At 45.5% G+C, this 24,627-nt stretch overlaps 1 protein-coding gene and 1 non-coding gene across 3 annotated transcripts in view; both read left to right on the forward strand.

Annotated features, from left to right (window-relative positions):
* LOC124788301 (negative elongation factor B) overlaps nucleotides 1–24,627 on the forward strand; it is a 143,343-nt gene that overhangs the window by 96,711 nt on the left and 22,005 nt on the right. For both annotated transcript variants that reach the window (XM_047255543.1, XM_047255535.1), the window contains exon 9: nucleotides 20,030–20,180. In XM_047255543.1, coding sequence (XP_047111499.1) covers nucleotides 20,030–20,180 — 151 coding nt within the window. The remainder of the gene's footprint in view (nucleotides 1–20,029; nucleotides 20,181–24,627) is intronic.
* On the forward strand, nucleotides 13,461–13,535 carry Trnat-ugu. Its single transcript has one exon. It is a non-coding gene; the product is annotated as a tRNA-Thr (tRNA).

A 24,627-nucleotide genomic window follows, 5' to 3' on the forward strand; every position in this document is an offset into this window, starting at 1 on the left:
TGTGTTTGGTGGGGGGGCGGGGTGCGCACTTTTCCATGGTAAAAGACAGCACCTCAGCTTTCTGGTGATCTCTTAGCATAGAAAACAGCAGAGAAAAGAGACAGATCGTAACCTTACTTCGCACTGTTGGCCTGTTCCGTAATGAAGAGATGTCTGGATATTGCACTGCAGTCAGTTGCACCTAGGCCCAGTTGCAGCTAGCATTTGGGTGTGAGCAGGGAGCCCAATACTTTGCTGCTTCTTTGCTAAAGTGAACATGAAAGCGGCAACAGCTGCTTGGCTAGATCGTAACCTTACTTCGCACTGTTGGCCTGTTCCGTAATGAAGAGATGTCTGGATATTGCACTGCAGTCAGTTGCACCTAGGCCCAGTTGCAGCTAGCATTTGGGTGTGAGCAGGGAGCCCAATACTTTGCTGCTTCTTTGCTAAAGTGAACATGAAAGCGGCAACAGCTGCTTGGCTAGATCGTAACCTTACTTCGCACTGTTGGCCTGTTCCGTAATGAAGAGATGTCTGGATATTGCACTGCAGTCAGTTGCACCTAGGCCCAGTTGCAGCTAGCATTTGGGTGTGAGCAGGGAGCCCAATACTTTGCTGCTTCTTTGCTAAAGTGAACATGAAAGCGGCAACAGCTGCTTGGCTGCTAGTGTGATGTCGGCCGTGTGCCATTCAAATGGGTGGTGCTGGTGCTGCGTTGGCATCCATATACAGTCTATCTCAAGGATGACCTGATTGGGGAAAGGGCCAATGGAGGTGTTGCTGTGTTTGTAAATCGCGCACACCACTCCTCTGCTCTCTCCCTGGCTACTGACCTGCAAGCAATTGCAGCTGAAATTTACACGTGTCGGAGAATCACAATTTTCTCACTGTATATACCTTCTTCTGATGCAGTACATTCTGAGGCTCTCACAGATCTCCTGAAACAACTACCTCGCCCATTTCTCCTCTTGGAAGACGTCAATGCTTGCCATATCTTGTGGGGCTGAACCTCTACTTGCCCTTGGGGTCAGGTCTTGGAGGGTCTCACGACATCTCAAGAGTTGTGTGCATCCTAAACACTGGTACTCCCACTCATTTCTGTGCTGCATCTGGGTCTTTCTCAGCCATTGTCCTCTCTCTCTCCTCTCTAGCCTTTGCAGACTCTGTTCAGTGGGAAGTCATGGATGACATTCATTCCAGTGACCACTTCCCACTCTGCATTCACTTACTAGATGGATCACAACCTGAAGAGAAGCCACCAACTTGGATGGTTAGCAGAGCTAACGGGACACTGTTCCACCAGCTGGCTGTTTTCGAACACTGCAACAGCGTCCAAGGATGGGCAGACCACATCACATGAGTGATCAATCATGCCACTGACTTGTCCATCTCCAAGTCTTCCTGTCATCTAAGGAGTCGACATGTACCTTGGTGGACGGATGAGTGCTGTTCAGCATTCTGGGACAGGCATGTGGCTCTTCGACATTTTAAATGCCGACCAACAACAGACAACCTCAGGGTCTTTCGAGTAGCAAGGGCCAAAACTCGATGCGTCATTAGGGAGAGTAAGAAAAGGTCATGGCAGGCACTCCTGGACTCCATCAACCGTTCCACTTCTTCTACAAAAGTATGAGAAGCCATCAAGAGGATTTCTTGTAAACACACCCATTTATCAATAGCAGCAGTACTGAAACGGGTGTCGCCAAACAACACCCGGAGACACCGCTCAGGTGCTGGCTGAGCACTTTGCTAGAACTACTGTGAGTGCCCCCAGGATCTGGCATTTCATCGCAACAGTGTGAGTATAGAGGGGAAAATTGGACTTCAGATCCACGAATTCTGAGATCTACAACTACTCTTTTCCCTCATGGGATCTGAGTTGGCTCTGTCTGAGACTCGTGATACTGAACCTGGTCACCACCAAATCCAGTACTGCACCAATATTTGTCAATAGCGTCAAAGGAAACCCTCCTCGAATGCTTTAATTTCATGTGGCAGAAGGGTAACTTCCCTAACTTATAGAGAGAGGCAGTTTTGAGGAGAGCCTCAAACCAGGAAAGGACTGAGCATGTCTGAGTAGTTGTCAGAGTACTGCACAAATGAGCTGTGTACGAAAGACCTTGAAGCCAATGGTTAACCTTTGTCTGGTCTGGTTGTTAGAGACCAGGTAACACCTTAGCTGCTCTTAGTGGGGATTCTGGAGATTTGGGTCCACTGTCGACAACCTGACTCTGCTAGAGGCAGCTATTCAGCAGGCTTCCTATTTAAACACCACTGAATTTGCATATTTCTCAATATGGGTTAGGCATATGATACTGCTTGGAGGCACTATTCTCACACAACTTAGGCATATGATACTGTTTGGAGGCACTATTCTCACACAACTGCATCAATGGGGCTTTTGTGACCACCTCCCCATCTTTATATGGTCTTCCTGTCTCAGCAGTTTTTTAGGACCTGAGTTGGTAACATGCTGTCAAATTGTTTTGAGCAGGAGAATGGTGTCCCTCAGGGCTGTGTTTTAAGTGTTACCCTCTTTGCCATAGCCATAAACAGCATCATGTCTACAGTAAGGGGTCCTGTATAGTGCTCCTTATTTGTGGACGATTTTGCTGTTTTCTGTTCCTCCTCCAGTACTGCAACAGCGAGCCGTCAGTTGCAGCTTACATTGCCCAGGTTAGAGGAGTGGGCTATAAAACGGGTTTTCAGTTTTCTGCAGAATAAGTGTGTGTGTGTGTGTGTGTGTGTGTGTGTGTGTGTGTGTGTGTGTGTGTTCATTTTAATCATTCTCATGATCTTTTTAACGTGCAGGACTTGCATATGAGGGGCACCATCCTACATTTTAGAGACTCCGTGAGGTTCCTGGGCCTCATTTTTTTACTCAGAATTGTTGTCGTTGCCACACCTGAGAGACCTGAAAGCCAGAACTCTCAAGGCACTGAACATCATAAAGTGCTGTAGCCACAGATCTTGGGAAGTGGACAGGACATGTCTGCTCTTGTTTTATAGGGCTTTCCTGCATTCACAGCTAGACTGTGGGTGCACAGCATATGGATCAGCAAGGCATTCTTATTTGATGATCATTGATGCTGTCCACCATGAGGGGCTTGGCTGGCCACAGGTGCATGTAGGATCAGTCCCATATCCAGTCTCTGTGCTAAGGCAGGGGAACCGCCACTCACCACTCAGTGGCCGCTCCTCATGGTGCAACAGGCATGTGAGTTGCTAGCAGTTCCGACTTAACCCACATACCATACTGTTGCTCATCTGCCTCTGGAATGTCTATTCTCCAACCATCCTTGAGCCACCATGCCATTTGGGATCTGTGTGCAGCCTGTGGTAGAGTCACTCGGTGTGGAACAAGTACAACCTGAAATCCAGGGTTTTAATTGTGTGCCGTCCTGGTTATTGCAGAGGCCCAGTGTCATTTTAGATTAAGTGCAGTACAAGAGAGAGTGCACTCCTGCTTTTGTTTTTAACTTGCTGTTTTCTGTCATTTTACATGAGCACCACGACTATGTAGCTGTCTTTATGGATGGGTCTAAGCGGGGGGCTCCTCTGGTAGCTCTGTTGTTTTCCAGGATCATGTCCTCAAGATGCGAATGCCTACAGAATTTAAGGTCCTCGATGCTGAATTATATGTGATGTTGCAGGCACTGGAGCAGATGCGACATTCTTCCAGTGCTAAATATCTTGTCTGTTCTGACTCCCTTAGTCTCCTCCGTTCTCTCCAACGTTTATATCCAGCAGATAAAATAACCCAGAATATCCAAGATGTGCTGCTCCATCTACAACAACTGGGTAAGGAGATGTCTTTCTGCTCCGTACCAGGGCACATAGTATTTCTGGGAACAAAAGGGCGGATCTAGCAGCCAAGGAGGTGTGTTGTGATTCTCAGGTATTTCATTGTGCCATCCCCCTGCATGCTATTACCTTGCTGTTGAGGTACAAAGTAATGCGTCAATGGGAAGATGAGTGGCTGGAAGTGACTTATTACAAGCTCCGTATCATATAAACCACAACTCAGCTGCATAGTACTTCCTTCCAGCTATGGCAATGGGATGAGGTCCTCCTTACTCGTTTTCGCATAGACCACAGCTCCATGACGCGTGGATTCTTATTCCAGTGAGATGACCCTCCCATGTGTGGTGCCTGTGGAGTGCAGATCATGGTGCACCACATTTTATTGGATTGTGTTTTATTTTCTTACCAGCAGGCCGTGGTGCATTTGCCGATGGATCTGCAATCCATTTTGGGTAACATTCAAACAAATATGGTTCAAGTTTTAAAATTCTGTGAATTGTCCTACATTTTAACAAGATTTTAGGGAGATATTTTTAATTTGTTAACAGGGTGACTGTCTCGCCCAAGTATTTTGTAAGTAGTCAGCCAGTCACATTTCCCTGCGCCTTTCTTTTAGCTCTTCTGTATTTTCTTTTCTCGGGGTTTTAATTTCATGTATAGCTACTTTGCCTCTTTCTGATTTGTTTTAGTGCATGTGAGATAGAGTGACTGTGTGGTCGCTTCAAATGTATGAATGTGCGAAAATTTTATACCTATCATTGTATTTGTTTTGATGCGAATTCATAGAGTACACTGCTGCCATAAATATAGTTATTTCACACAAAAGACTAAATTAACAATTGACAAATTAAATGTTTGCAATGTCTATTAACTGGCAACCGCAGTAATGGTGTTTGTATAGTAGTTACAGTCGAACACTGTCCTGGAGGAAATACACTCTCCAGTGATGAGCATGTTGACCGATAGTATGACTGCAGGGGAACAAGGGCTGCATGTTCAGAACAAAGCAAACTTTCCTAGCAATTGGGTTGACGTGAGTTTGCAGTCATGACAAAACAAAAGAGAAAATGAACACAGAGTGCGAAACAAATTTCTGTATGTGTCAGTGGGCTGTTGTTAAACTTATTCCATGTGAACTATGGCTTGCAGAAATGGAATCCTGAAAGCACTTCTGTACTGTATGGTGGCTCAGCTTACACTGATCTTGCTTTTTACTGACCTGGACCTGTGCACACCACAAACATTGCCAAAATTTTGCCCATCAGTAAATGTGTGCGCCGGCAGATACCTGATACAGCTAGCTTGTGCCGGCCATGATCCATTCTGGTCCCACATTTCTGCAGCGTAGCTGCCCCAGTTCTGTTGAAAAAGAACCTTCCTATTTTCCTTCCTGACTGTAGTCAGATGTATCTCAGTACCACATTATTGGCAGTATGTTAGGCTCTAATCTTTCTCCTTTTATTTATGTATATGATTCCTGTTTTTGCATTGTAAATTGGGTTCTTTGCATTCATTTATTATTTGTTACTTGCATGTTTAGATTCTGTCAACATTATCATTGTATTTGCTATAATTGTCATTATGCATTTTCTCTGCATATTGCTGATTGGTTTGAATGTGTTCTCCTTTTCCTTCAGTCTTCCTACAATCTATCAGTCTTCAGTTTGGCTGTCTTTTCTCCTATTCTTTAGTTGATTGCTCCATTCAGTTCAACCACATTTTACTCTATTCTTTGATGTTATTAGTTTCAGTTTAAAAATAAATCTTTCTTGCTTTGTTTCCACTACCGTCACATTTCTAAAGAATTTGGACATTGCTTTATTCTTTCCTAATACTGAAAAGATCTTGATATTTTCCAGCTGTTTTCAACTCTTAACCTGTCTAGTTCTGTTTTATTTGAGAAATTTTGTTTTCCCCCTGCGGGTTCGGGGATTAGAATAGGCCCGCGGTATTCCTGCCTGTCGTAAGAGGCGACTAAAAGGAGTCTCAAATGTTTCGGCCTTATGTGATGGTCCCCTCTCGGGTTTGACCTCCATCTTTCTAAATTGTTCCAAAGAGCGAGCCAATTGCGGAAGGGCGCCTTACATGGTGCACTGTATCTGTCGTGCATTGAGACCTTTAGCCGGCTTTCTCGTCGTTGCAATGGTGTCCAGCTCGTTTTCTATCTCTTGGGTGAGGATACGTCCATGGGTGCGATTTCCACGCTGCACTGTGCAGTGTTGCTTTTCGCTGCGACGACTCTTACATTTTTGCACCTAAGATCCAGCACTGTAGCCAATCCGTTGTGGTGGGGCCGCCATGTACCCTGTTGGTTGTGGCCCCCTGACAACACAGGGATCGCTCTACTGATGCCTGCGCCGTTTACTCCCCATGTATGCCAAGGAGTAGATGCCCATCTTCCTGGGGCATCGGGACTCCCGGCAATGGCCATCCTGCCAGGCGGCCCTTGCTGTGGCTGGGTGGCGCCCATGGGGAGGGCCCTTGGTCGGAGTAGGTGGCATCAGGGTGGATGACACATAATGAAGTGTGGCACATCATCTCTTGCTGGTGGCCAGCAACCAGCAGTCTCTAAGCGTTCGAGGGCTCATTTTAAAGGTAACGTTTATGACCCCAAATCGTTCCCATCCCTGGCCACACCATGGGAGGAACGAAAGGCAATGAATGACAGCAACACGTATTCGCCTCAGTATCTCGTCTGTACCAGAGCTGATGGAGAATCCTTTGTCTCCGTGAAGCCTCAGTTCTTTGTAGAGCATTTAGAGGACAAGTTTGGGGAGGTGGAGGGCTTGTCCAAAATGCGCTCTGGGTCAGTTTTGATAAAAACGGCATCCTCCGCCCAGTCACGCAGGTTACTTGCTTGTGACAAGTTGGGGAATGTTAACGTTACCATCACACCACATAAGAGTTTAAATATGGTCCAGGGTGTTATTTTCCACAGGGACCTACTTTTGCAGTCTGATGACGAGCTGCGCGCCAACTTAGAGCGTAGAGGTGTTCATTTTGTCCGGCACGTTTATCGGGGTCCGAGGGACAATCAGGTTGCTACCGGTGCCTTCATCTTGGCCTTCGAGGGTGATACATTACCGGAGAAGGTCAAGGTGATGGTCTACCGTTGTGACGTCAAGCCCTATATCCCTCCGCCGATGCGGTGCTTTAAGTGCTGGAAGTTCGGCCGTATGTCTTCCCGCTGCACTTCCAGCCTCACATGTCGAGATTGCGGACGCCCATCTCATCCCGATACTCCATGTGCTCCGCCTCCCATCTGTGTCAACTGTGGAGAGCCCCATTCACCTTGCTCACCAGACTGCAGGATCTTACAGAAAGAACGCAAAATCATGGAATATAAGACCCTGGACCGACTGACTTACACTGAGGCTAAGTGGAAATTTGAATGGCTACATCCCGTGCGCATGATGGCATCTTATGCCTCAACTGTCACTCCTGCTCCAGCTCCTTTAGATGCACCACAAACAGTCAGCTCTCAGAGTCAGAGGACCTCACCTGCCCCCTTGACGATGGGGGCCCCTTCTCTCGCTGTTGCTCCCACACCACCTACCTCGGGAGCAGCACCCACTAAACCACTGGGGACACCAGTCCCCACTTCTAAGCCGGAGAAGCGTAAGTCTTCTTCGGCTTCTCTCGCTCGGAAGGGATCCCTTGGGTCACTCCCTTCCCAGGTTCCTACCAGCGGCACAGAGGCACCAACCAGTGGCTGAAAAAGCCACAGGTCGCTGGTTGTCGAGCTTTGCGTTCATCTTCGGTCCCGGAGACTGACTCCAATAAACCCTCTCGACAACGACAACCAAAGGAACAGTGAGAGAAATCGACATTGAGGACCCGTAAGACCAAGGCACCTGTGGTGGCACCTACTCCACCGCTACCTACAAGCTCTGCGTCTGAGGATGCGGTGGAGATTCTTGCGTCCGCTGAGGACCTCGATCTCACCGGTCCCTCAGACGCAATGGATAGCACTTGCACGGGTGCTCCATCGGAGTCAGCAGGTGACCCAGAGGCGTAATCTGCCTTCCCAGTCCCATCACGCCTTTCTCAGCCATGGACAATTCCATCCTCCAGTGGAACTGCAGCAGTTTCTTCCACCATCTAGCTGAGCTCCGACAACTTATCAGCCGTCACCCTTTCTTCTGCATTGCTCTTCAGGAAACTTGGTTTCCAGCAATGCGAACCCCCGCCCTCCATGGCTATCGGGGTTATTATAAGAACCGGGCAGCTTATGAAAGGGTGTCTGGTGGCATCTGCATATATGTCCTTAACTCTCTTCACAGCGAGTCTAACCCTCTACAAACAGCTTTAGAGGCTGTCGCTGTTCGGGTGTGGACGCCACAGGCTATTACCGTCTACAGTCTTTACCTTCCACCGGATGGTGATGTCGCGCAGCATGTCCTGGCTGCGCTGATAGCCCAATTGCCGCCACCTTTCTTCTTACTGGGTGACTTCAACGCCCATAACCCTCTGTGGGGTGGGTCAGTGGTGACAGATCGAGGCGCCACCATTGAGCATTTATTGGCACAGCTCGATCTTTCACTGTTAAGTGATGGTTCCTTCACACACTTCAGTGTGGCGCATGGCACGTACTCCGCCATTGACCTTCGATCTGCAGCCCTAGCCTCTTACCATCTGTGCAGTGGAGAGTGCATGATGCCCTGTGTGGTGTTGACCACTCTCCGATCTTTCTGTCACTGCCACAGCGTCAGTCTTCTGGGCGCCCTTACAGGTGGGCAATGAATAAGGCTGACTGGGACTTGTTTTCCTCCATTGCCGCTATTGAGCCTCCATCTAATGATGGCATTGATGCGGTGGTTCACTCGGTCACCACGGGCATCGTTACTGCCGCTGAATCTTCCATTCCCAGTTCTTCTGGCTCCCCTCGGCGGCGGACTGTGCCTTGGTGGTCGCCTGAGATCGCTGAAGCGATTAAAGATTGCCGGCGGGCGCTCCAACGTCACAAGCGACATCCCTGCATTTAACACCTCATTACCTTCAAATGTCTGCGTGCGTGGGCCCCTCGCCTTATCCGCCAAAGCAAGCAGGAGTGTCTCGAGCGGTATTTGTCCACCATTGGCCTCCATGTCTCTCCATCGCAGGTCTGGGCCAAGATCCGACGCCTCTATGGCTATTGGACCCCTGTCAGCGTCCCTGCGCTCTCACTGAATGGAGCAGTTTGTACAGACTCCGACGAAATTGCCAACTGCTTGGCAGAGCATTTTGCTCTGAGTTCCGCTTCTTCCAATTACCCCCTGGCCTTCCGCTCCATTAAAGAGTGGATGGAACGTCGGAGCCTTTCTTTTCACACCCACCATTCTGAATCCTACAATGGTCCATTCAGTGAGTGGGAATTTCACAGTTCCCTTGCTGCTTGCCCTGATACCGCTCCTGGGCCAGATCGCATCCACTGTCAGATGCTGAAACACCTTTCAGTGGACTGCAAGCGACGCCTCCTCGACCTTTACAACCGTCTCTGGGTTGAGGGTGAGTTTCCGTCGCAATGGCGGGAATGCATTGTCATCCCCGTTTTGAAACTGGGCAAGAGCCCTTTGGAGGTGGACAGCTACTGCCCCATTAGCCTCACCAACGTTCTTTGCAAGCTTCTCGAACGGATGGTGAGCCGGCGCATGCATTGGGTACTGGAGTCTCGGGGCCTTCTGGCTCCGTCTCAGGGTGGGTTCCGTAAAGGCCGCTCCGCCACCGACAATCTGGTGAGTCTGGAGTCGGCCATCCGTACTGCCTTTGCCCGCCGTCAGCACCTGGTCGCTGTCTTTTTCAACATGCGGAAGGCGTACGATATGACATGGCATCATCACATACTTTCTATGCTTCATGGATGGGGTCTTCGGGGCCCTCTGCCGATCTTTATCCGAAATTTTCTGTCATATCGTACCTTCCGCGTGCAAGTCGCGGCCTCCCATAGTTCCTCCCGAGTTCAGGAGAACGGGGTACCACAGGGATCTGTCCGCAGTGTCTGCCTGTTTTTAATCGCAATAAACGGGCTCGCTGCAGCGGTGGGAAATTCTGTCTCCGCTTCCCTGTATGCTGACGACTTCTGCCTTTACTACCGCTCTACTGGCATTGCAGCTGTTGAACGTCAGCTACAGGGCGATATACGCAAGGCGCAGTCTTGGGCTGTAGCACATGGTTTTCAGTTTTCGGCTGCCAAGACCTGCGTTATGCATTTCTGCCGGCACCGAACAGTCAATTCTGAGCCGCAGCTTTATCTTGCCGACGAACTCCTTGCTGTGGTGGAGACCCACAGGTTTTTGGGTGTAGTTTTTGATGCCCGGCTGACTTGGCTGCCTCATATTCGGCAGCTTAAACAGGCATGTTGGCGGCATCTAAATGCTCTGAGATGCTTGAGCCACACCCACTGGGGCGCTGACTGATCTACCCTGTTACGGCTCTACCAGGCGTTAATCCAGTCTCGTCTGGATTATGGGAGCCTGGCTTATGGCTCAGCATCCCCATCTGCTTTGCGGGTGCTGGATCCAATCCTACACAGCGGAATACGCCTTGCCACTAGTGCTTTCCGGACCAGCCCAGTGGACAGCATACTTGCGGAGGCAGGTGTCCCTCCATTGCGGTTCAGGCGCCAAAATTTACTGGCCGCTTATGCTGCCCATGTTTTTAGCTTGCCCGGGCATCCAAACTATCATCTCCTGTTCCCGCGATCGGTCGTCCATCTGCCAGAATGTCGGCCCCGGTCAGGTTGTATGATCGCGGTCCGCATCAAATAGCTTCTCTCCGGGCTTAGGGTTTTCACTGTTCCACCTCCTTTCCGGGCCACTTTGCATACACCCCCATGGTGTGTTCCTCGCCCTTACCTTCGGCTCGACTTGGCACAGGGCCTGAAGGACTCAGTCCCTCCAGAGGCCTTCCGCCGCCGCTTTTATTCCATCCTGGCCACGTATCAGGGCTCTGACGTTGTTTACACTGACGTTTCGATGGTTGCTGGTCGTGTCGGTTATGCGCTAACTCTAGGGGACCATTCTGAACAATGTTCCTTGCCGGCTGGCTGCAGCGTTCACACTGCTGAGCTGGTCGCCATCTTTCGAGCCCTAGAGTATATCCGCTCCTGCTCAGGTGAGCCCTTCGTGATCTGTAGCGATTCCCTGAGCAGTTTATGAGCTCTCGACCAGTATTTCCCTCTTTCTCGTTTGGTGATGGCTATTCAGGAGTCCCTGCATACTCTTGCCCGTTGCGGCCACTCTGTGGTCCTTGTGTGGACCCCTGATCATGTCGGTATCCCGGGCAATGAACATGTTGACCGCCTGGCGAAAGAGGCCACCAGGCAACCATCTCTGGATGTTGGCCTCCCAGAGACTGATTTGCGAGCGGTCCTCCGCCGAAAAGTTTTTGCACTTTGGAACGCTGAATGGCACGATCGGATCACGCCCAATAAACTCCGTGCCATTAAGGAGACGACAACTGTATGGCGGTCATCAATGCGAGCCAACTGCAGGGACTCAGTCATCCTTTGTCGGCTCCGCATTGGCCACTCCCGGCTGACACACAGTTACTTACTGCGCCAGGAGGACCCTCCTCTGTGTCGCTGCGGGGCGGCTTTGACAGTGGCCCACAAATTGTTGGCCTGCCCCCTTTTCAGACGGACATTTGCGCTGCCTGATACGCTCCCTGCCCTTTTAACTGATGACCCTGCTATGGCTGGCTTAGTTTTACGTTTTATTCGGGCAGGGGGTTTTTTTCATTTAATATGAGTGTTTATGTTTTATTTTATTGTTTTGTGTTGATTCTGGCCTTTGGCCTACGGTTTTAAACTGAGTTTTTAATGTGTTCTCAGTGGTTGGCTTTTCCTTTTTTTATTCTATGGTCGGCCACCACTGCTACACTCCGTGTGATTTTAATTTGTTATGTCTGTTCTTTGTCTGATTTTTTCTTGTCCTGTGTTGTCTGTTGTCTCTATTATCCGTTTTTTACTCTGTGTAGTAGTTTTTAAGTTTTGGAACAAGGGACCGATGACTGTTGCAGTCTGGTCCCTTTAATCCCACAAACCAACCAACCAAATTTTGTTTCTTATTCTGCTATATTGCTCACTTTGCTTATCATCTTCTTCTGTTTCTTGTGCCTTTACCCCGAATCAGTGAAATGTTGGTTATTAATGGATTTGGCAAGGTTAATTTAAGTGGTGGGTGGATGTCTTTCCTGTTACCGCCACATAACCACATCTCTCCTCCACCCCTCCCACCCCACCCTGCCCTACCCCTCTATGCTGTCTCACAGGAATAAAATATGTGTACCCCAACTGCCTGCATGTTAGTCTTATTCATGTGAAAGTGCACAAATTTCCCTAAAGATTTGTGAACCGTGTAACTACAGTGGGTCTTGAGTACCAGTGAACGAATGCCTTGCATGTTTAGCTCTAATCTGTTTTCCTTGTTGAACTTAATGAACTTTCATTCCATACAGTTCTGTAACTTTGTGTTTCCCACCTGACAACTTCTGGAATCCTCCTGCTTTCTGTATCATGTCATTTGTATCTCAACAATGAAAACTTAAACATATTATCTTCTTAAATACAGGGTGATTCAAAAAGAATACCACAACTTTAAAAATGTGTATTTAATGGAAGAAACATAATATAACCTTCTGTTATACATCATTACAAAGAGTATTTAAAAATGTTTTTTTTTTTACTCAAAAACAAGTTCAGAGATGTTCAATATGGCCCCCTCCAGACACACGAGCAATATGAACCCGATACTCCAACTCGTTCCACACTCTCTGTAGCACATCAGGTGTAACAGTTTGGATAGCTGCTGTTATTTCTCGTTTCAAATCATCAATGGTGGCTGGGAGAGGTGGCCGAAACACCATATCCTTAACATACCCCCATAAGAAAAAATCGCAGGGGGTGAGATCAGGGCTTCTTGGAGGCCAGTGATGACGTGCTCTGTCACGGGCTGCCTGGCGGCCGATCCATCGCCTCGGGTAGTTGACGTTCAGGTAGTTACGGACAGATAAGTGCCAATGTGGTGGCGCTCCATCCTGCTGAAATATGAATTGTTGTGCTTCTTGTTCGAGCTGAGGGAACAGCCAATTCTCTAACATCTCCAGATACTGTAGTCCAGTTACAGTAGCACCTTTGAAGAAAAAGGGACCAAAAACTTTATTGGCTGAAATGGCGAACAAATGTACAACTAAATGAAACTTTATAGCTCCCTTAATTCGCCGACAGATAGTGCTTAGCTCTGCCTTTTGTCGTTGCAGAGTTTTAAATTCCTAAAGTTGTGGTATTCTTTTTGAATCACCCTGTATAATTAGTGCTATCATTGGCAGTTCAATGTTATAAATAAAACATTAGGGAGACCTCAGACATAATATATTTTTTATTGTTTATGGTCAAGATCATTATCTGCTTAAGTTACAACTCATATAATAATGAAAGGCTTTCTTTTCTATGTTAAAATGCACTTGTGTTATGGTATAGTACCCATTTTATTAGGCCATGGATGAATGAGCAGCATCACTTCTGTAAGGCTCCAACAGAAGTCCCTCCCTTTGGGGGGGGGGGGGGGGGGAGGGGGCAAATGTGAATGGGCAAATGTCTATAAGGTACATTACATATGTAGAATTGTGGACAGTTGGGAATATGAGTCTCACGGGAAGCGTGCAAGGGATAAGTCTCTGCAGTCGCGCTATTCATCTGTGTCCTCGGTGGCTCAGATGGATAGAGCGTCTGCCTTGTAAGCAGGAGATCCCGGGTTCGAGTCCCGGTCAGGGCACACATTTTCAGCTGTCCACATCGAGGTATATCAACAACACCTGTCGGCAGCTGAGGGTTTCAGTTAGACATCATCTCTTAAGAAGATAGATATGCGCCAGTCCATTTTAACTTACATGGACCCAAAGTACACTATAAAATGAATACTATGTTAAATAAGAAGCTTGTTCATAACAGAGTAGCGTTGACATACATGTGAGACATGAGTAAAAAGAGGTATAATAATTAATTTTCACCAAACCAAGATAAGAAAGGAGATTTTGTTAAAATCTTGCAATGCTGTACCGGATATTTGTCCAGCAGCATTCATGCACGTAAGGCATGGTAGTCCCCACTTGAGTGTTACAAGTTTTCTTTCTTGGGGACGAAGTGCAAGGCAGATGATCATGAGTTGCTTGATGTTCAAACAGCACCCTTTCACGGCAAGGCCTTGAACTCAGCCTTTGCTATGGTGACTCACCATGGCAAGAGATGGGTGGTCCGGGTGTAGTCAAAATGTTGCAGTCTGTCAAATGTTTGACGTCTCTCAGTGCACGAGGCAGGCAAGTGAGCTCCAAAAATTTATCCAGTATTTCTGCATACGGTCTGTGAGACTTCACTGGTTTAATGCTGAAGAAAGTGCTCAACTGGGCATTCATGATATTAAGTTCTGGCCGAGGAAATCCGCACCCAAGATAGGCTTGTTGACTTCAGCCTCAGCGAATGTCCACTCTAATGTGTGGTGCAGTCTGAGATCTGAATTTCAGTGATGTATGCCTTATGTTTTATTTGGCTGAATTGTTTGACGCCACAAGAGACAGCACCTCAATTGTCCAGTGGTCTCTTAACATAGATTGTGAGAAAATAGCCAGATTGGAACCTGTATAACTGAAATACTTCACACTGCTGACGTGTTCTGCTATGAAGAGACTCGTGATACCAGCAAAAGCAACTTGACTGCTGCTCTGACGTTGGTGGGGTACTGCTTGAACGGCTGGTGATGCATTGGCTGTTGCGTGAGCTGGATTGCCAGTAGCTGGATCAGCCACTGCACAGTGTCTGCTGCCCTCTATTGGTGAATGCACCACCTAATTAATCTACCATCTATGCAGTCAAGTTCTGAAATGGGTGGTGCGAATCAGAGCCTAATGCAGTATCTAGCAGGAGATGTATATTGCTGCGGAGCGGGTATTGCTGTCAGGGCTGCGGCATCGTAGGCTGCTGCAGCCTTTGCCAGTGCATCATGCACCCGATCAGCGAAGTCCGCGACAGTGCCGAATTGCATGTCTGCCTGCATGGTGATGACTGCTTGCCTTTGTCCTGGGGTGCTGTGCACCCAGACAGCATGAAACAGTGAGTCTGGAACCACATCGGACTGTACGAGGCTCCACAGATGGTGCAGGAACTGAGATGACCTCCTGTCATTGCATTCCTCTTTGGTGCAACAGCTGATGTCCCTGTAGTTCCCACGATGATGAAATTCGCCGGATCAACTCCTCCTTTAGTCAATTATATGAAGACTGCATCAGCAGTGCAGTGATTATGGCCCACATGTCAGCCATGTTGTTTTGGTCTACTTGGTTCATGAAGTGTCCAAATTTGGTGATGTCGCAGGTGATGTTGTTGCTGAGGAAAGCTGCCTTCACGTGGCTGAATTAGTGGTAGCATTTTACGCTTGGAAATTTTCCTGTGCTGGCTTTGGAAGCACAGAGTCCGTGCATGCAGAGTGTGCCTATAGCTCAGTCTCCAGCCTCTGACAACTTCTCTAATCCCTTCTCTTTCTGTGTCAAGTCATCCAAATCTCAACAGTGAAAACTGTACACGTATTATCTTCTTAATTTAATTGCTGTTCTTCTTAAATTTAATTGGCAGTTCAGTGTTATAAACAAAATATTAGGAAGGCCTGAGATGTAATATATGAGGGTATGTCAATTATTATCCACAATTTAGTTATATTTTTGTTTGTTTGGTAGTACTGTCGTTTTACATTGATGTTACATGCTTTGTTTATTTGTTGTTATACCTTTGCAATTTTCAAGCTGCTAGGTTAGTTTTGTTATCGCTGTTGTGCTGTTAATCATGGCCACTCTGTTGTCTATTTTCACCAAAGAAGAGCAACGTTCAGTGGTCTTTTTTTTTTGTGGTTGGAAGGCGTATCGGGGGCTGAAATTCATCGAAAACTTTCGGTACAGTACAGGAGCAGTGTTTTGCCACAACAGAGTGCCTACGAATGGATTGAAAAATTCCGAAATGGTTGCACAAGTGTTATGCACGATGAAGGAGCCGGACGACTGTTTACTGCCACAAATTAAGAAACCATTGAGCGTTCACGTGAAATGATTCTCTTAGACAGATGATTAACTGTTGATGAAGTGGCACATCATCTGCAAATTAGTCACAGTTTTGCCTACAAAGTCATCCACAACAGACTTGGGTTTCATAAAGTTTGTGCAAGATGGGTCCCAAAACAACTCTCACAGTTGCATAAACAAACACGCTTGGACATCTGCAAAACATATTTGAATCACTATGGTAACGAAGGGGACAACTTCTTAGACAGGATCATTACTGGTGACGAAACATGGATCCATCATTATGAGCCGGAGAGTAAATGGCAGAGTATGGAATGGAAACATCCAAATTTGCCGTGCAAGAAAAAGTTCAAGACCCAACAGTCTGCAGGAAAACTGATGCTTACGGTTTTTTGGGATGCACAAGGTCCAGTACTGGAACATTATGGGGAAAGGGGCACAACAATAAACAGTGTATGTTACAATAAGATGCTTACTGCCAGGCTAAAGCCTGCAATTCGCAGCTAACGCCAAGATTGCTGTCAAAAGGTGTTGTGTTGTTGCACGACAATGCCCGTCCGCATACTGCTGCCCACACTGCTGGAAAGCTCCAGAAACTCAAAGTTGAAGTACTGGATCATCCCCCATATAGTCTCGATCTTGCTCCTTCGGGCTATCACTTGTTTGGTCCTCTCAAACAGGCATTAAGGGGTTGTTGATTTGCCTCGGATGAAGTAGTGAAAAAAACTGTGCATTCCTGGCCCGCAGCTCAACCGAGAACCTTTTTTTATGAGGGCATCAGGAAACTTTTACAATGATGGACCAAGTGTGTTGAAACGCAAAGAGACTATATCGAAAAATGATGTTCTTGTAAGTTTCCTATTTGATTACAATAAAATTTTATAACTACTTTGTGGGTAATAATTGACTTACCCTCGTGTTTTTTATTGCTTGTGGTTAAGATCATTGCCTGCTTGAGTTGTTGTATAACAATTAAAGACTTTGTTTTCTAGGTCAAAATGCGCTTATGTTCTTTCTAGGTCACTGTGCTTTACCAAATATTATCTCCAGTGCATTTATTTTATTCCTGAACTGCAACTCTGCAAGATCTATAATACTGAGCTACAGCTGCTATATCCTCTTCATTGAACTCAAAACATTTTCCAACCACGAGTATGTCTGAATGTGAGAAAAGGTGAAAGTGTCAAGTGTGATGAATAGATGGATTTTCTAACGATTAGCACTTCCAGTCCCTCAGCTTTTATATTACAAAAATTCCTGTGTGTCGGGTATACTTTCCTATGGTGATCTTTTTTATTTTTAAATCAAGACCTCTTCTCTCATTTATCACCCATTTGGCATGGAATGTCTGCTTAGTGCTTAGCTACTTACTGTTTTTCCTTTGCAAGCTAATCAATATGAATTATTGCTATCTCTCAAGTTTTCTTGGGACAATTGATAATGGTATGCCTTTGGGTGTCCTGCCGAAATGTCGATTCCGTGAGACATGTTATTTCAACAACTGATCTAGACACTGTCTTCAGGTGCTGCAAGCTGTGATATGAAGTAAACTTTTTGCCTGGACTTCAACTAGACTGTCAAGTATTTTTGGTGTTGTGTTGTTATTTACAGCTTTGTTTGACTCTGACACCCCTATTCCCTTTGATGTTCATCTGTTATCTGGATTCTGAACTGTTATTTTGTGAAATGCGCATTCTCTCGGTGTTTTCCAGCTCTGGTAGATGAGACAGCCAGTGAGATCTTAATAAATTGAGTGCTGGATCCCAAGCCTTGCTTAATTTGAAATCTATGCCCCAGTGTGTTATGTTTTCAACGTCTGTATTTTGGTAGACTCCTTAATTATGCTGTCGCGGAAACTTCACATTTGCACTACTATACTGGCCATGCAGTATGTCTTGATATACCCAATCTGAGTGGTCTAAGTGTAACTGTTTCATATAGATAACTGTATTGAATCCATGTATAATGTAGTGTGACGATTGTTGCTGCTGTCCGCCTCGATAGCTGAGTGGTCAGCATGACAGAATGCCATGCAAAGGGGCCCAGGTTCGATTACCGGCTGGGTTGGAGATTTTCTCCACTCAGGAACTGGGTGTTGTGTTGCCGTCATCATCACTGTATCATCCCCATCGACACACAAGCTGCCATCATGGCATCAACTCAGAAGACAGGTCTACTCGACAGGAGGCCCTAGCCACATGACATTTCATTTCATTGTTGTTGCTGTGATGATGGTGGCAATGGTGGTGAGAAAAAGTAGAGTGAAACCCAATGCTGGCATATAGCCTATTCTCAAAAAGTATCAAGTTGCTCATGTAGCATAGCATCACTATTTACAGATGGGTCACCTAAAGTGTAACACATGCCGTCACTCCATGAGACACTGTGGGTTTGTAATACAACCCAGGAATTTGATGTGCAGTCTGGTGATCAGGAACCTGATTCCACCACCTTCCCTCCTCTTGCTGGGAGATACTAGGAGTGATATTTGATGTATTTTTCGTCCGCTGCTCGTGATCGTGCGGTAGCGTTCTCGCTTCCCACGCCCGGGTTCGATTCCTGGCAGGGTCAGGGATTTTCTCTGCCTCGTGATGACTGGGTGTTGTGTGATGTCCTTAGGTTAGTTAGGTTTAAGTAGTTCTAAGTTCTAGGGGACTGATGACCATAGATGTTAAGTCCCATAGTGCTCAGAGTCATTTGAACCATTTTTTTAAATGTATTTTTCAGTATCTCGGCAAAGTAGGTATGTAATTTGTCAAGAAACTCTCCATTAATCTTTTCTCTCAGGACATGTGAGAGACCAAAGGTAATAATTTTCAACCCCTAGCAGGTTTTTTTTTGCATGCAAACAGTTCAGTGACTGTTGTCCGTAAGATGTATGTACCTTCATTCCCATGGTGCGTGCAAATCTGTGGTGTTTATTTACTGATATAATAATTTCTGCTGAATTCCCATTTGGATATTCACGTTATTTTTATTGAATCTGTCATATTTTTCCATAGCTTTCTCTATCTCAATAGCCATTTCAGTTTATATGTAATGTAGGTAAGTAATAATACATTTTCCTCAATGGAAGATAGTACATGATGGTGCAGTGGTTAGTACACTGGACTCAACTTCGGGACGGCTGTTCAAATCCTCATTCAGCCATCTAATTATTGATTTGCAGTGGTTTTCCTAAATTTCTGAAGGCAGATGTCAGTATGGTTTCTTTTGTAAAGGACCTGTCCCATTTACTTCCCTATTATCCCCTCAACCTGAAATTTTCTTCCTCACCACAAGTCTGTTTTCACTATGAGGGGTTTTGATGTCTCTGTGTGATGTTTAATTTGTGGGTAACATCATGTTATAAATGGGCTGATTGAAGAAATATTTCATCTTGGGACTATGTGTTGTAAAATACAAATTCATAGCTGACCTATCAATTCTTTCTTTGGCCTTTTGTTGTTATTATAGCAAACAACACATCCTGCTTCCTACCATCTCTTCTGTTATTTGTATCATGTTCAGAATTTATCCATGATAGTGCCCAAAAGTAATATTGTATTCAACTTTGTCCCACCATTCAGTCATTTGAACAAGATCCTTGCGATTAGACTTAAGTTCCGATTAGTGTGTAGCTAATAATGTTTGATTTCCATCAGTGGAATTTTGTTGTACAAAATTTTGTGTAGGCAGTGCCCCATACAGTTTGCAAATATTTGGAAAAAAAGAAACCTCATATTTCACAATTGTCAAGAGATGTTGATGAAATATGTCTTTACTAACTACCAGTTTGTATCATCTGATTATTGCCAGGTACCACAGTGCAACAGCCCTGTATGTACGAATTTGTTCCTACTGTGACATCAGATAAAATGGAAACCATCCTGTATCTTGTTCCATCCATCTGCATGGTCAGTGCAGAATGCACTCCACACAGAAATTCTGCCACTGATTCCTTGAACTTTTTCCGATATCAAAAACCATGTTTTGCTCTGAACCTAATTTTGTGTTTCTTTCCATCTGACCTTGCAGGAAAAAAGAGAGAAAAAAGTAAAAAAGGTAATATTCTTCAGTGTAGAATAGATTGTGATTATGGACAGAAAACATATTATGTCTCCCATATTATTATTTTTAATAAATTATGCCGTATTTTTATACCGGTATTGTCTATACCTAGCACATACACAGAAAACATAATGTAGAGTTTCTCACTTTTCAGGAATTTAAAGAACCAAAACTGGATCCACAGATTGTTACTAAATTTCTGCCAGCACTTATGTCTCTTATGGTGGATGATCAAGTACGTGCTCTTAACAGTAAACTTCCACCAGATGAACGTGAATCTGCTATTACCATTATTGAACATTCAGGTAAATTGTTGTTTATGATGAGAGAATCATCTCATCACTGTTATATATTGACATTAATTTTTTAGTAACACTGTAGGAAGTTGCTGTTGTACTTATATGGGGTTTCAGAGGAATAAGAATTATTTTAGGATATGGTAGCATAGACAATTTTGAGTAAAACATTCCATATAACATGAGTCCAGTTTTCATTGGTTACTGAGATACAACCATTAGAATGTAATCTGAACAAATACCCACAGAAGGTGGTCAGCAAAGGCAAACGATAAAATTCAAAGTTGATTTTCATTAATCCCGTGTCTGACTTCAACAAACTTTTGAATTCTCTTGAGAACATACATGTAGCTCTTCTGTGCTCATTGTGGCATTCTTCAATGAGGTCAGCACTGTACATAATCTGAATGATCAATTTGTCTCTTGGATATGCTGTTTCTTTTAGACTTTGCCTCAGCAGCCAAAAAATGATCTGTTTTTGCTGATCCCTCTACTGGGGAATGCTAGGTGTAGATGAAGTTACTCTTGACAGTGAGAATGCGTAGAAACTCCATCATGCTAGAAGAACATAACCATCATTGTAACTAAAGAAACCTCTCATTTTCAAGAATGTCTAGATAATGGGGCCCTATAATATGCTGCAGTAACACAGTAGATGCAATCAGCTGATTGTCTATCATATTATACCTTACATTTACCGAGAAGTGTTGTTGGAAACGTCTCTCCAGAAAGGCAACTGGGTGTCTGTTGAACCAGCAGTGGGAGTTAAGACCATCATGAGTTAAAATGGCTTCATCAGCAAACAGTAGTAATTGGATTAATTGGCTTTTTTCTTTCTTTCTTTCTCTCTTCTTCTTCTTCTTCTTCTTCTTCTTCTTCTTCTTCTTCTTCTTCTTCTTCTTCCTCCTCCTCTTCCTCTTCCTCTTCCTTTTTTTCCCCAAACTGATAAATCCGCTGTAAATGGTGACAAAAAAGGGCATACATACACAGTGTCTGCCATTTTCTGTATGTGTAACACCAGTACATGTAGAAGTTCTGCATGTGCTTGTTGAAGACTGCGTTCTAACAATTGAATAATGTCTTCTAATTTATTCACACACTGTTAATAATGCACATTCAGATGAAATATGACTGCCAGGCAATGCACCAGTATCACATAGTTTAGATAAAACAAGACTAAATGCTCTTGAATCTGGTACTCTGTGATTAAGAAATCATCTGCAGTTTTCTCTCAAAATAGTAGGTGTGTTTCCATTACAAAAGCTGTACACAAATCTCATATTGACATACTCAATATTCGTAAATACATGTGACATGCTGAAACGATTCAGTAAAATTGGCCAAAAAAATTGCAATCACAGTTGAAAAATTTATTTATGTAAACTCAAGTACAGCTTCACAACTTGAATTTCAAAGCGAAAGTGACACTCGATATTGACTGGAGTACCGGGATGCAAAATGAAAACTTATCTCTTGTTATACCAAATATTTTATTCATACGAGGGTAATCCCAAAAGTAAGGTCTCCTATTGTTTACAAGTACATAGACCTGTTATTTCTACAATGGTTTACATCAGTTTACAGCTTGAACATTTAGCTATTTTTCGACATAATCACCATTTCTGTCGACGTATTTTTGTAGACGCTGTGGCAGTTTTTGTATGTCCATGTCATACCACCTTGCCGCCATGCTGTTCAGAAAGTTATGAACCTCTTCTTTCATCTCGTCGTCGGAGCTGAATCACTGGGACCATAATTAACGCTGACAGGTACTGTGAGACTCTGAAAAAACTCAAATGGGCAATTCAGAACCAGAGAAGAGGAATGTTGAGCAAGGGCAACACATTCTCCATGACAATGCTCGCCCACACATTGCTTGGCAAACCATTGCTCTCCTGCAACAGTTGCAGTGGAACATAATCACCCGCCCACCCTATAGTCCTGACTTGGCACCCAGTGACTATCACCTGTTCCCTAGGTTAAAAGAGCATTTGGCCGGAAAGCGATTCAGCTCCAATGACGAGGTGAAAGAAGAGGTTCGTATCTTTCTGAACAGCATGGTGGTGAACTGGTATGACATGGGCATACAAAAACTGCCACAGCGTCTACAAAAATGCATCGACAGAAATGGTGATTATATCGAAAAATAGCTAAATGTTCAAGCTGTAAACTGATGTAAACCATTGTAGAAATAAACAGGTCTATGTACTTGTAAAAAAATAAGAGACTTTGCTTTTGGGATTACCTTCTTATTAGTCTATACTACCACCTCCTAAAATATTTACTATTCCTCCTGAAACAGCTTGTATAAGTACTGAAACAAACACACTATTAACAACAGGCTTAGCCAAATAATAAATTTTGAAATGTAATTTCTTTAAAATTCAGGCATAATCTAGGTACTGGAAATGGGTAGTATGAATCAGTAAAAGTATTCTTGAGAAGCCTCCATTACAATATTCCTTTGTATGTAATTCAGCCAGTCTTGGTCCAAAAATTACTCTTGAAAATAAGTTGGTTGCTAGAAAAAGATGAAATTAGTATTGTATAGTATGTCTGAAAGTGGCCATGTTTTGGCGGAAAATTGTGACTCCCTCATATTGGAGTTTGGAGATTTTGTAGCAAGTTCTGTAACAAGAATGTAGAGATCTTGATGTTAAAATTTCAAGATCAGATGATTTCCTGTACAAGAATACACTCCTGGAAATTGAAATAAGAACACCATGAATTCATTGTCCCAGGAAGGGGAAACTTTATTGACACATTCCTGGGGTCAGATACATCACATGATCACACTGACAGAACCACAGGCACATAGACACAGGCAACAGAGCATGCACAATGTCGGCACTAGTACAGTGTATATCCACCTTTCGCAGCAATGCAGGCTGCTATTCTCCCATGGAGACGATCGTAGAGATGCTGGATGTAGTCCTGTGGAACGTCTTGCCATGCCATTTCCACCTGGCACCTCAGTTGGACCAGCGTTCGTGCTGGACGTGCAGACCGCGTGAGACGATGCTTCATCCAGTCCCAAACATGCTCAATGGGGGACAGATCCAGAGATCTTGCTGGCCAGGGTAGTTGACTTACACCTTCTAGAGCACGTTGGGTGGCACGGGATACATGTGGACGTGCATTGTCCTGTTGGAACAGCAAGTTCCCTTGCCGGTCTAGGAATGGTAGAACGATGGGTTCGATGACGGTTTGGATGTACCGTGCACTATTCAGTGTCCCCTCGACGATCACCAGTGGTGTATGGCCAGTGTAGGAGATCGCTCCCCACACCATGATGCCAGGTGTTGGCCCTGTGTGCCTCGGTCGTATGCAGTCCTGATTGTGGCGCTCACCTGCACGGCGCCAAACACGCATACGACCATCATTGGCACCAAGGCAGAAGCGACTCTCATCGCTGAAGACGACACGTCTCCATTCGTCCCTCCATTCACGCCTGTCGCGACACCACTGGAGGCGGGCTGCACGATGTTGGGGCGTGAGCGGAAGACGGCCTAACGGTGTGCGGGACCGTAGCCCAGCTTCATGGAGACGGTTGCGAATGGTCCTCGCCGATACCCCAGGAGCAACAGTGTCCCTATTTGCTGGGAAGTGGCGGTGTGGTCCCCTATGGCACTGCGTAGGATCCTACGGTCTTGGCGTGCATCCGTGCGTCGCTGCGGTCCGGTCCCAGGTCGACGGGCACGTGCACCTTCCGCCGACCACTGGCGACAACATCGATGTACTGTGGAGACCTCACGCCCCACGTGTTGAGCAATTCGGCGGTACGTCCACCCGGCCTCCCGCATGCCCACTATACGCCCTCGCTCAAAGTCCGTCAACTGCACATACGGTTCACGTCCACACTGTCGCGGCATGCTACCAGTGTTAAAGACTGCGATGGAGCTCCGTATGCCACGGCAAACTGGCTGACACTGACGGCGGCGGTGCACAAATGCTGCGCAGCTAGCGCCATTCGACGGCCAAAACCGCGGTTCCTGGTGTGTCCGCTGTGCCGTGCGTGTGATCATTGCTTGTACAGCCCTCTCACAGTGTCCGGAGCAAGTATGGTGGGTCTGACACACCGGTGTCAATGTGTTCTTTTTTCCATTTCCAGGAGTGTATGTATTCAAGAGGTTTCGAAATTTGGAAGGTTTGCAAGAAGCTTTTAACCTGTCCACATGGTCAGTCAACAGTAGAGAGTGGATTCTCAATCAAAAAGGCTCTAGAAGTAGGGAATTTGAAAGAAAGATCCTATATTGCTATGGGGCAAGTTAAAGGCCACATTAAATTTTGGGGGGGGGGGGGGGGGGTGCATTGTTGGCGTTTGCATCTTATGCAAGGAAAAAAAAATTACATAGCTTATCTTAAGGAACAAAAACAAGAACAGAAGCCCAAAAGAGTATCAGAAAGGAACCACAAATTGCAATAGGAATTGGAAGATTTAAAGCAGAAAAGAATG

The sequence above is a fragment of the Schistocerca piceifrons genome, chromosome 1, assembly GCF_021461385.2.
Source record: "Schistocerca piceifrons isolate TAMUIC-IGC-003096 chromosome 1, iqSchPice1.1, whole genome shotgun sequence".
Classification (NCBI taxonomy): Eukaryota; Metazoa; Arthropoda; class Insecta; order Orthoptera; family Acrididae; genus Schistocerca; species Schistocerca piceifrons.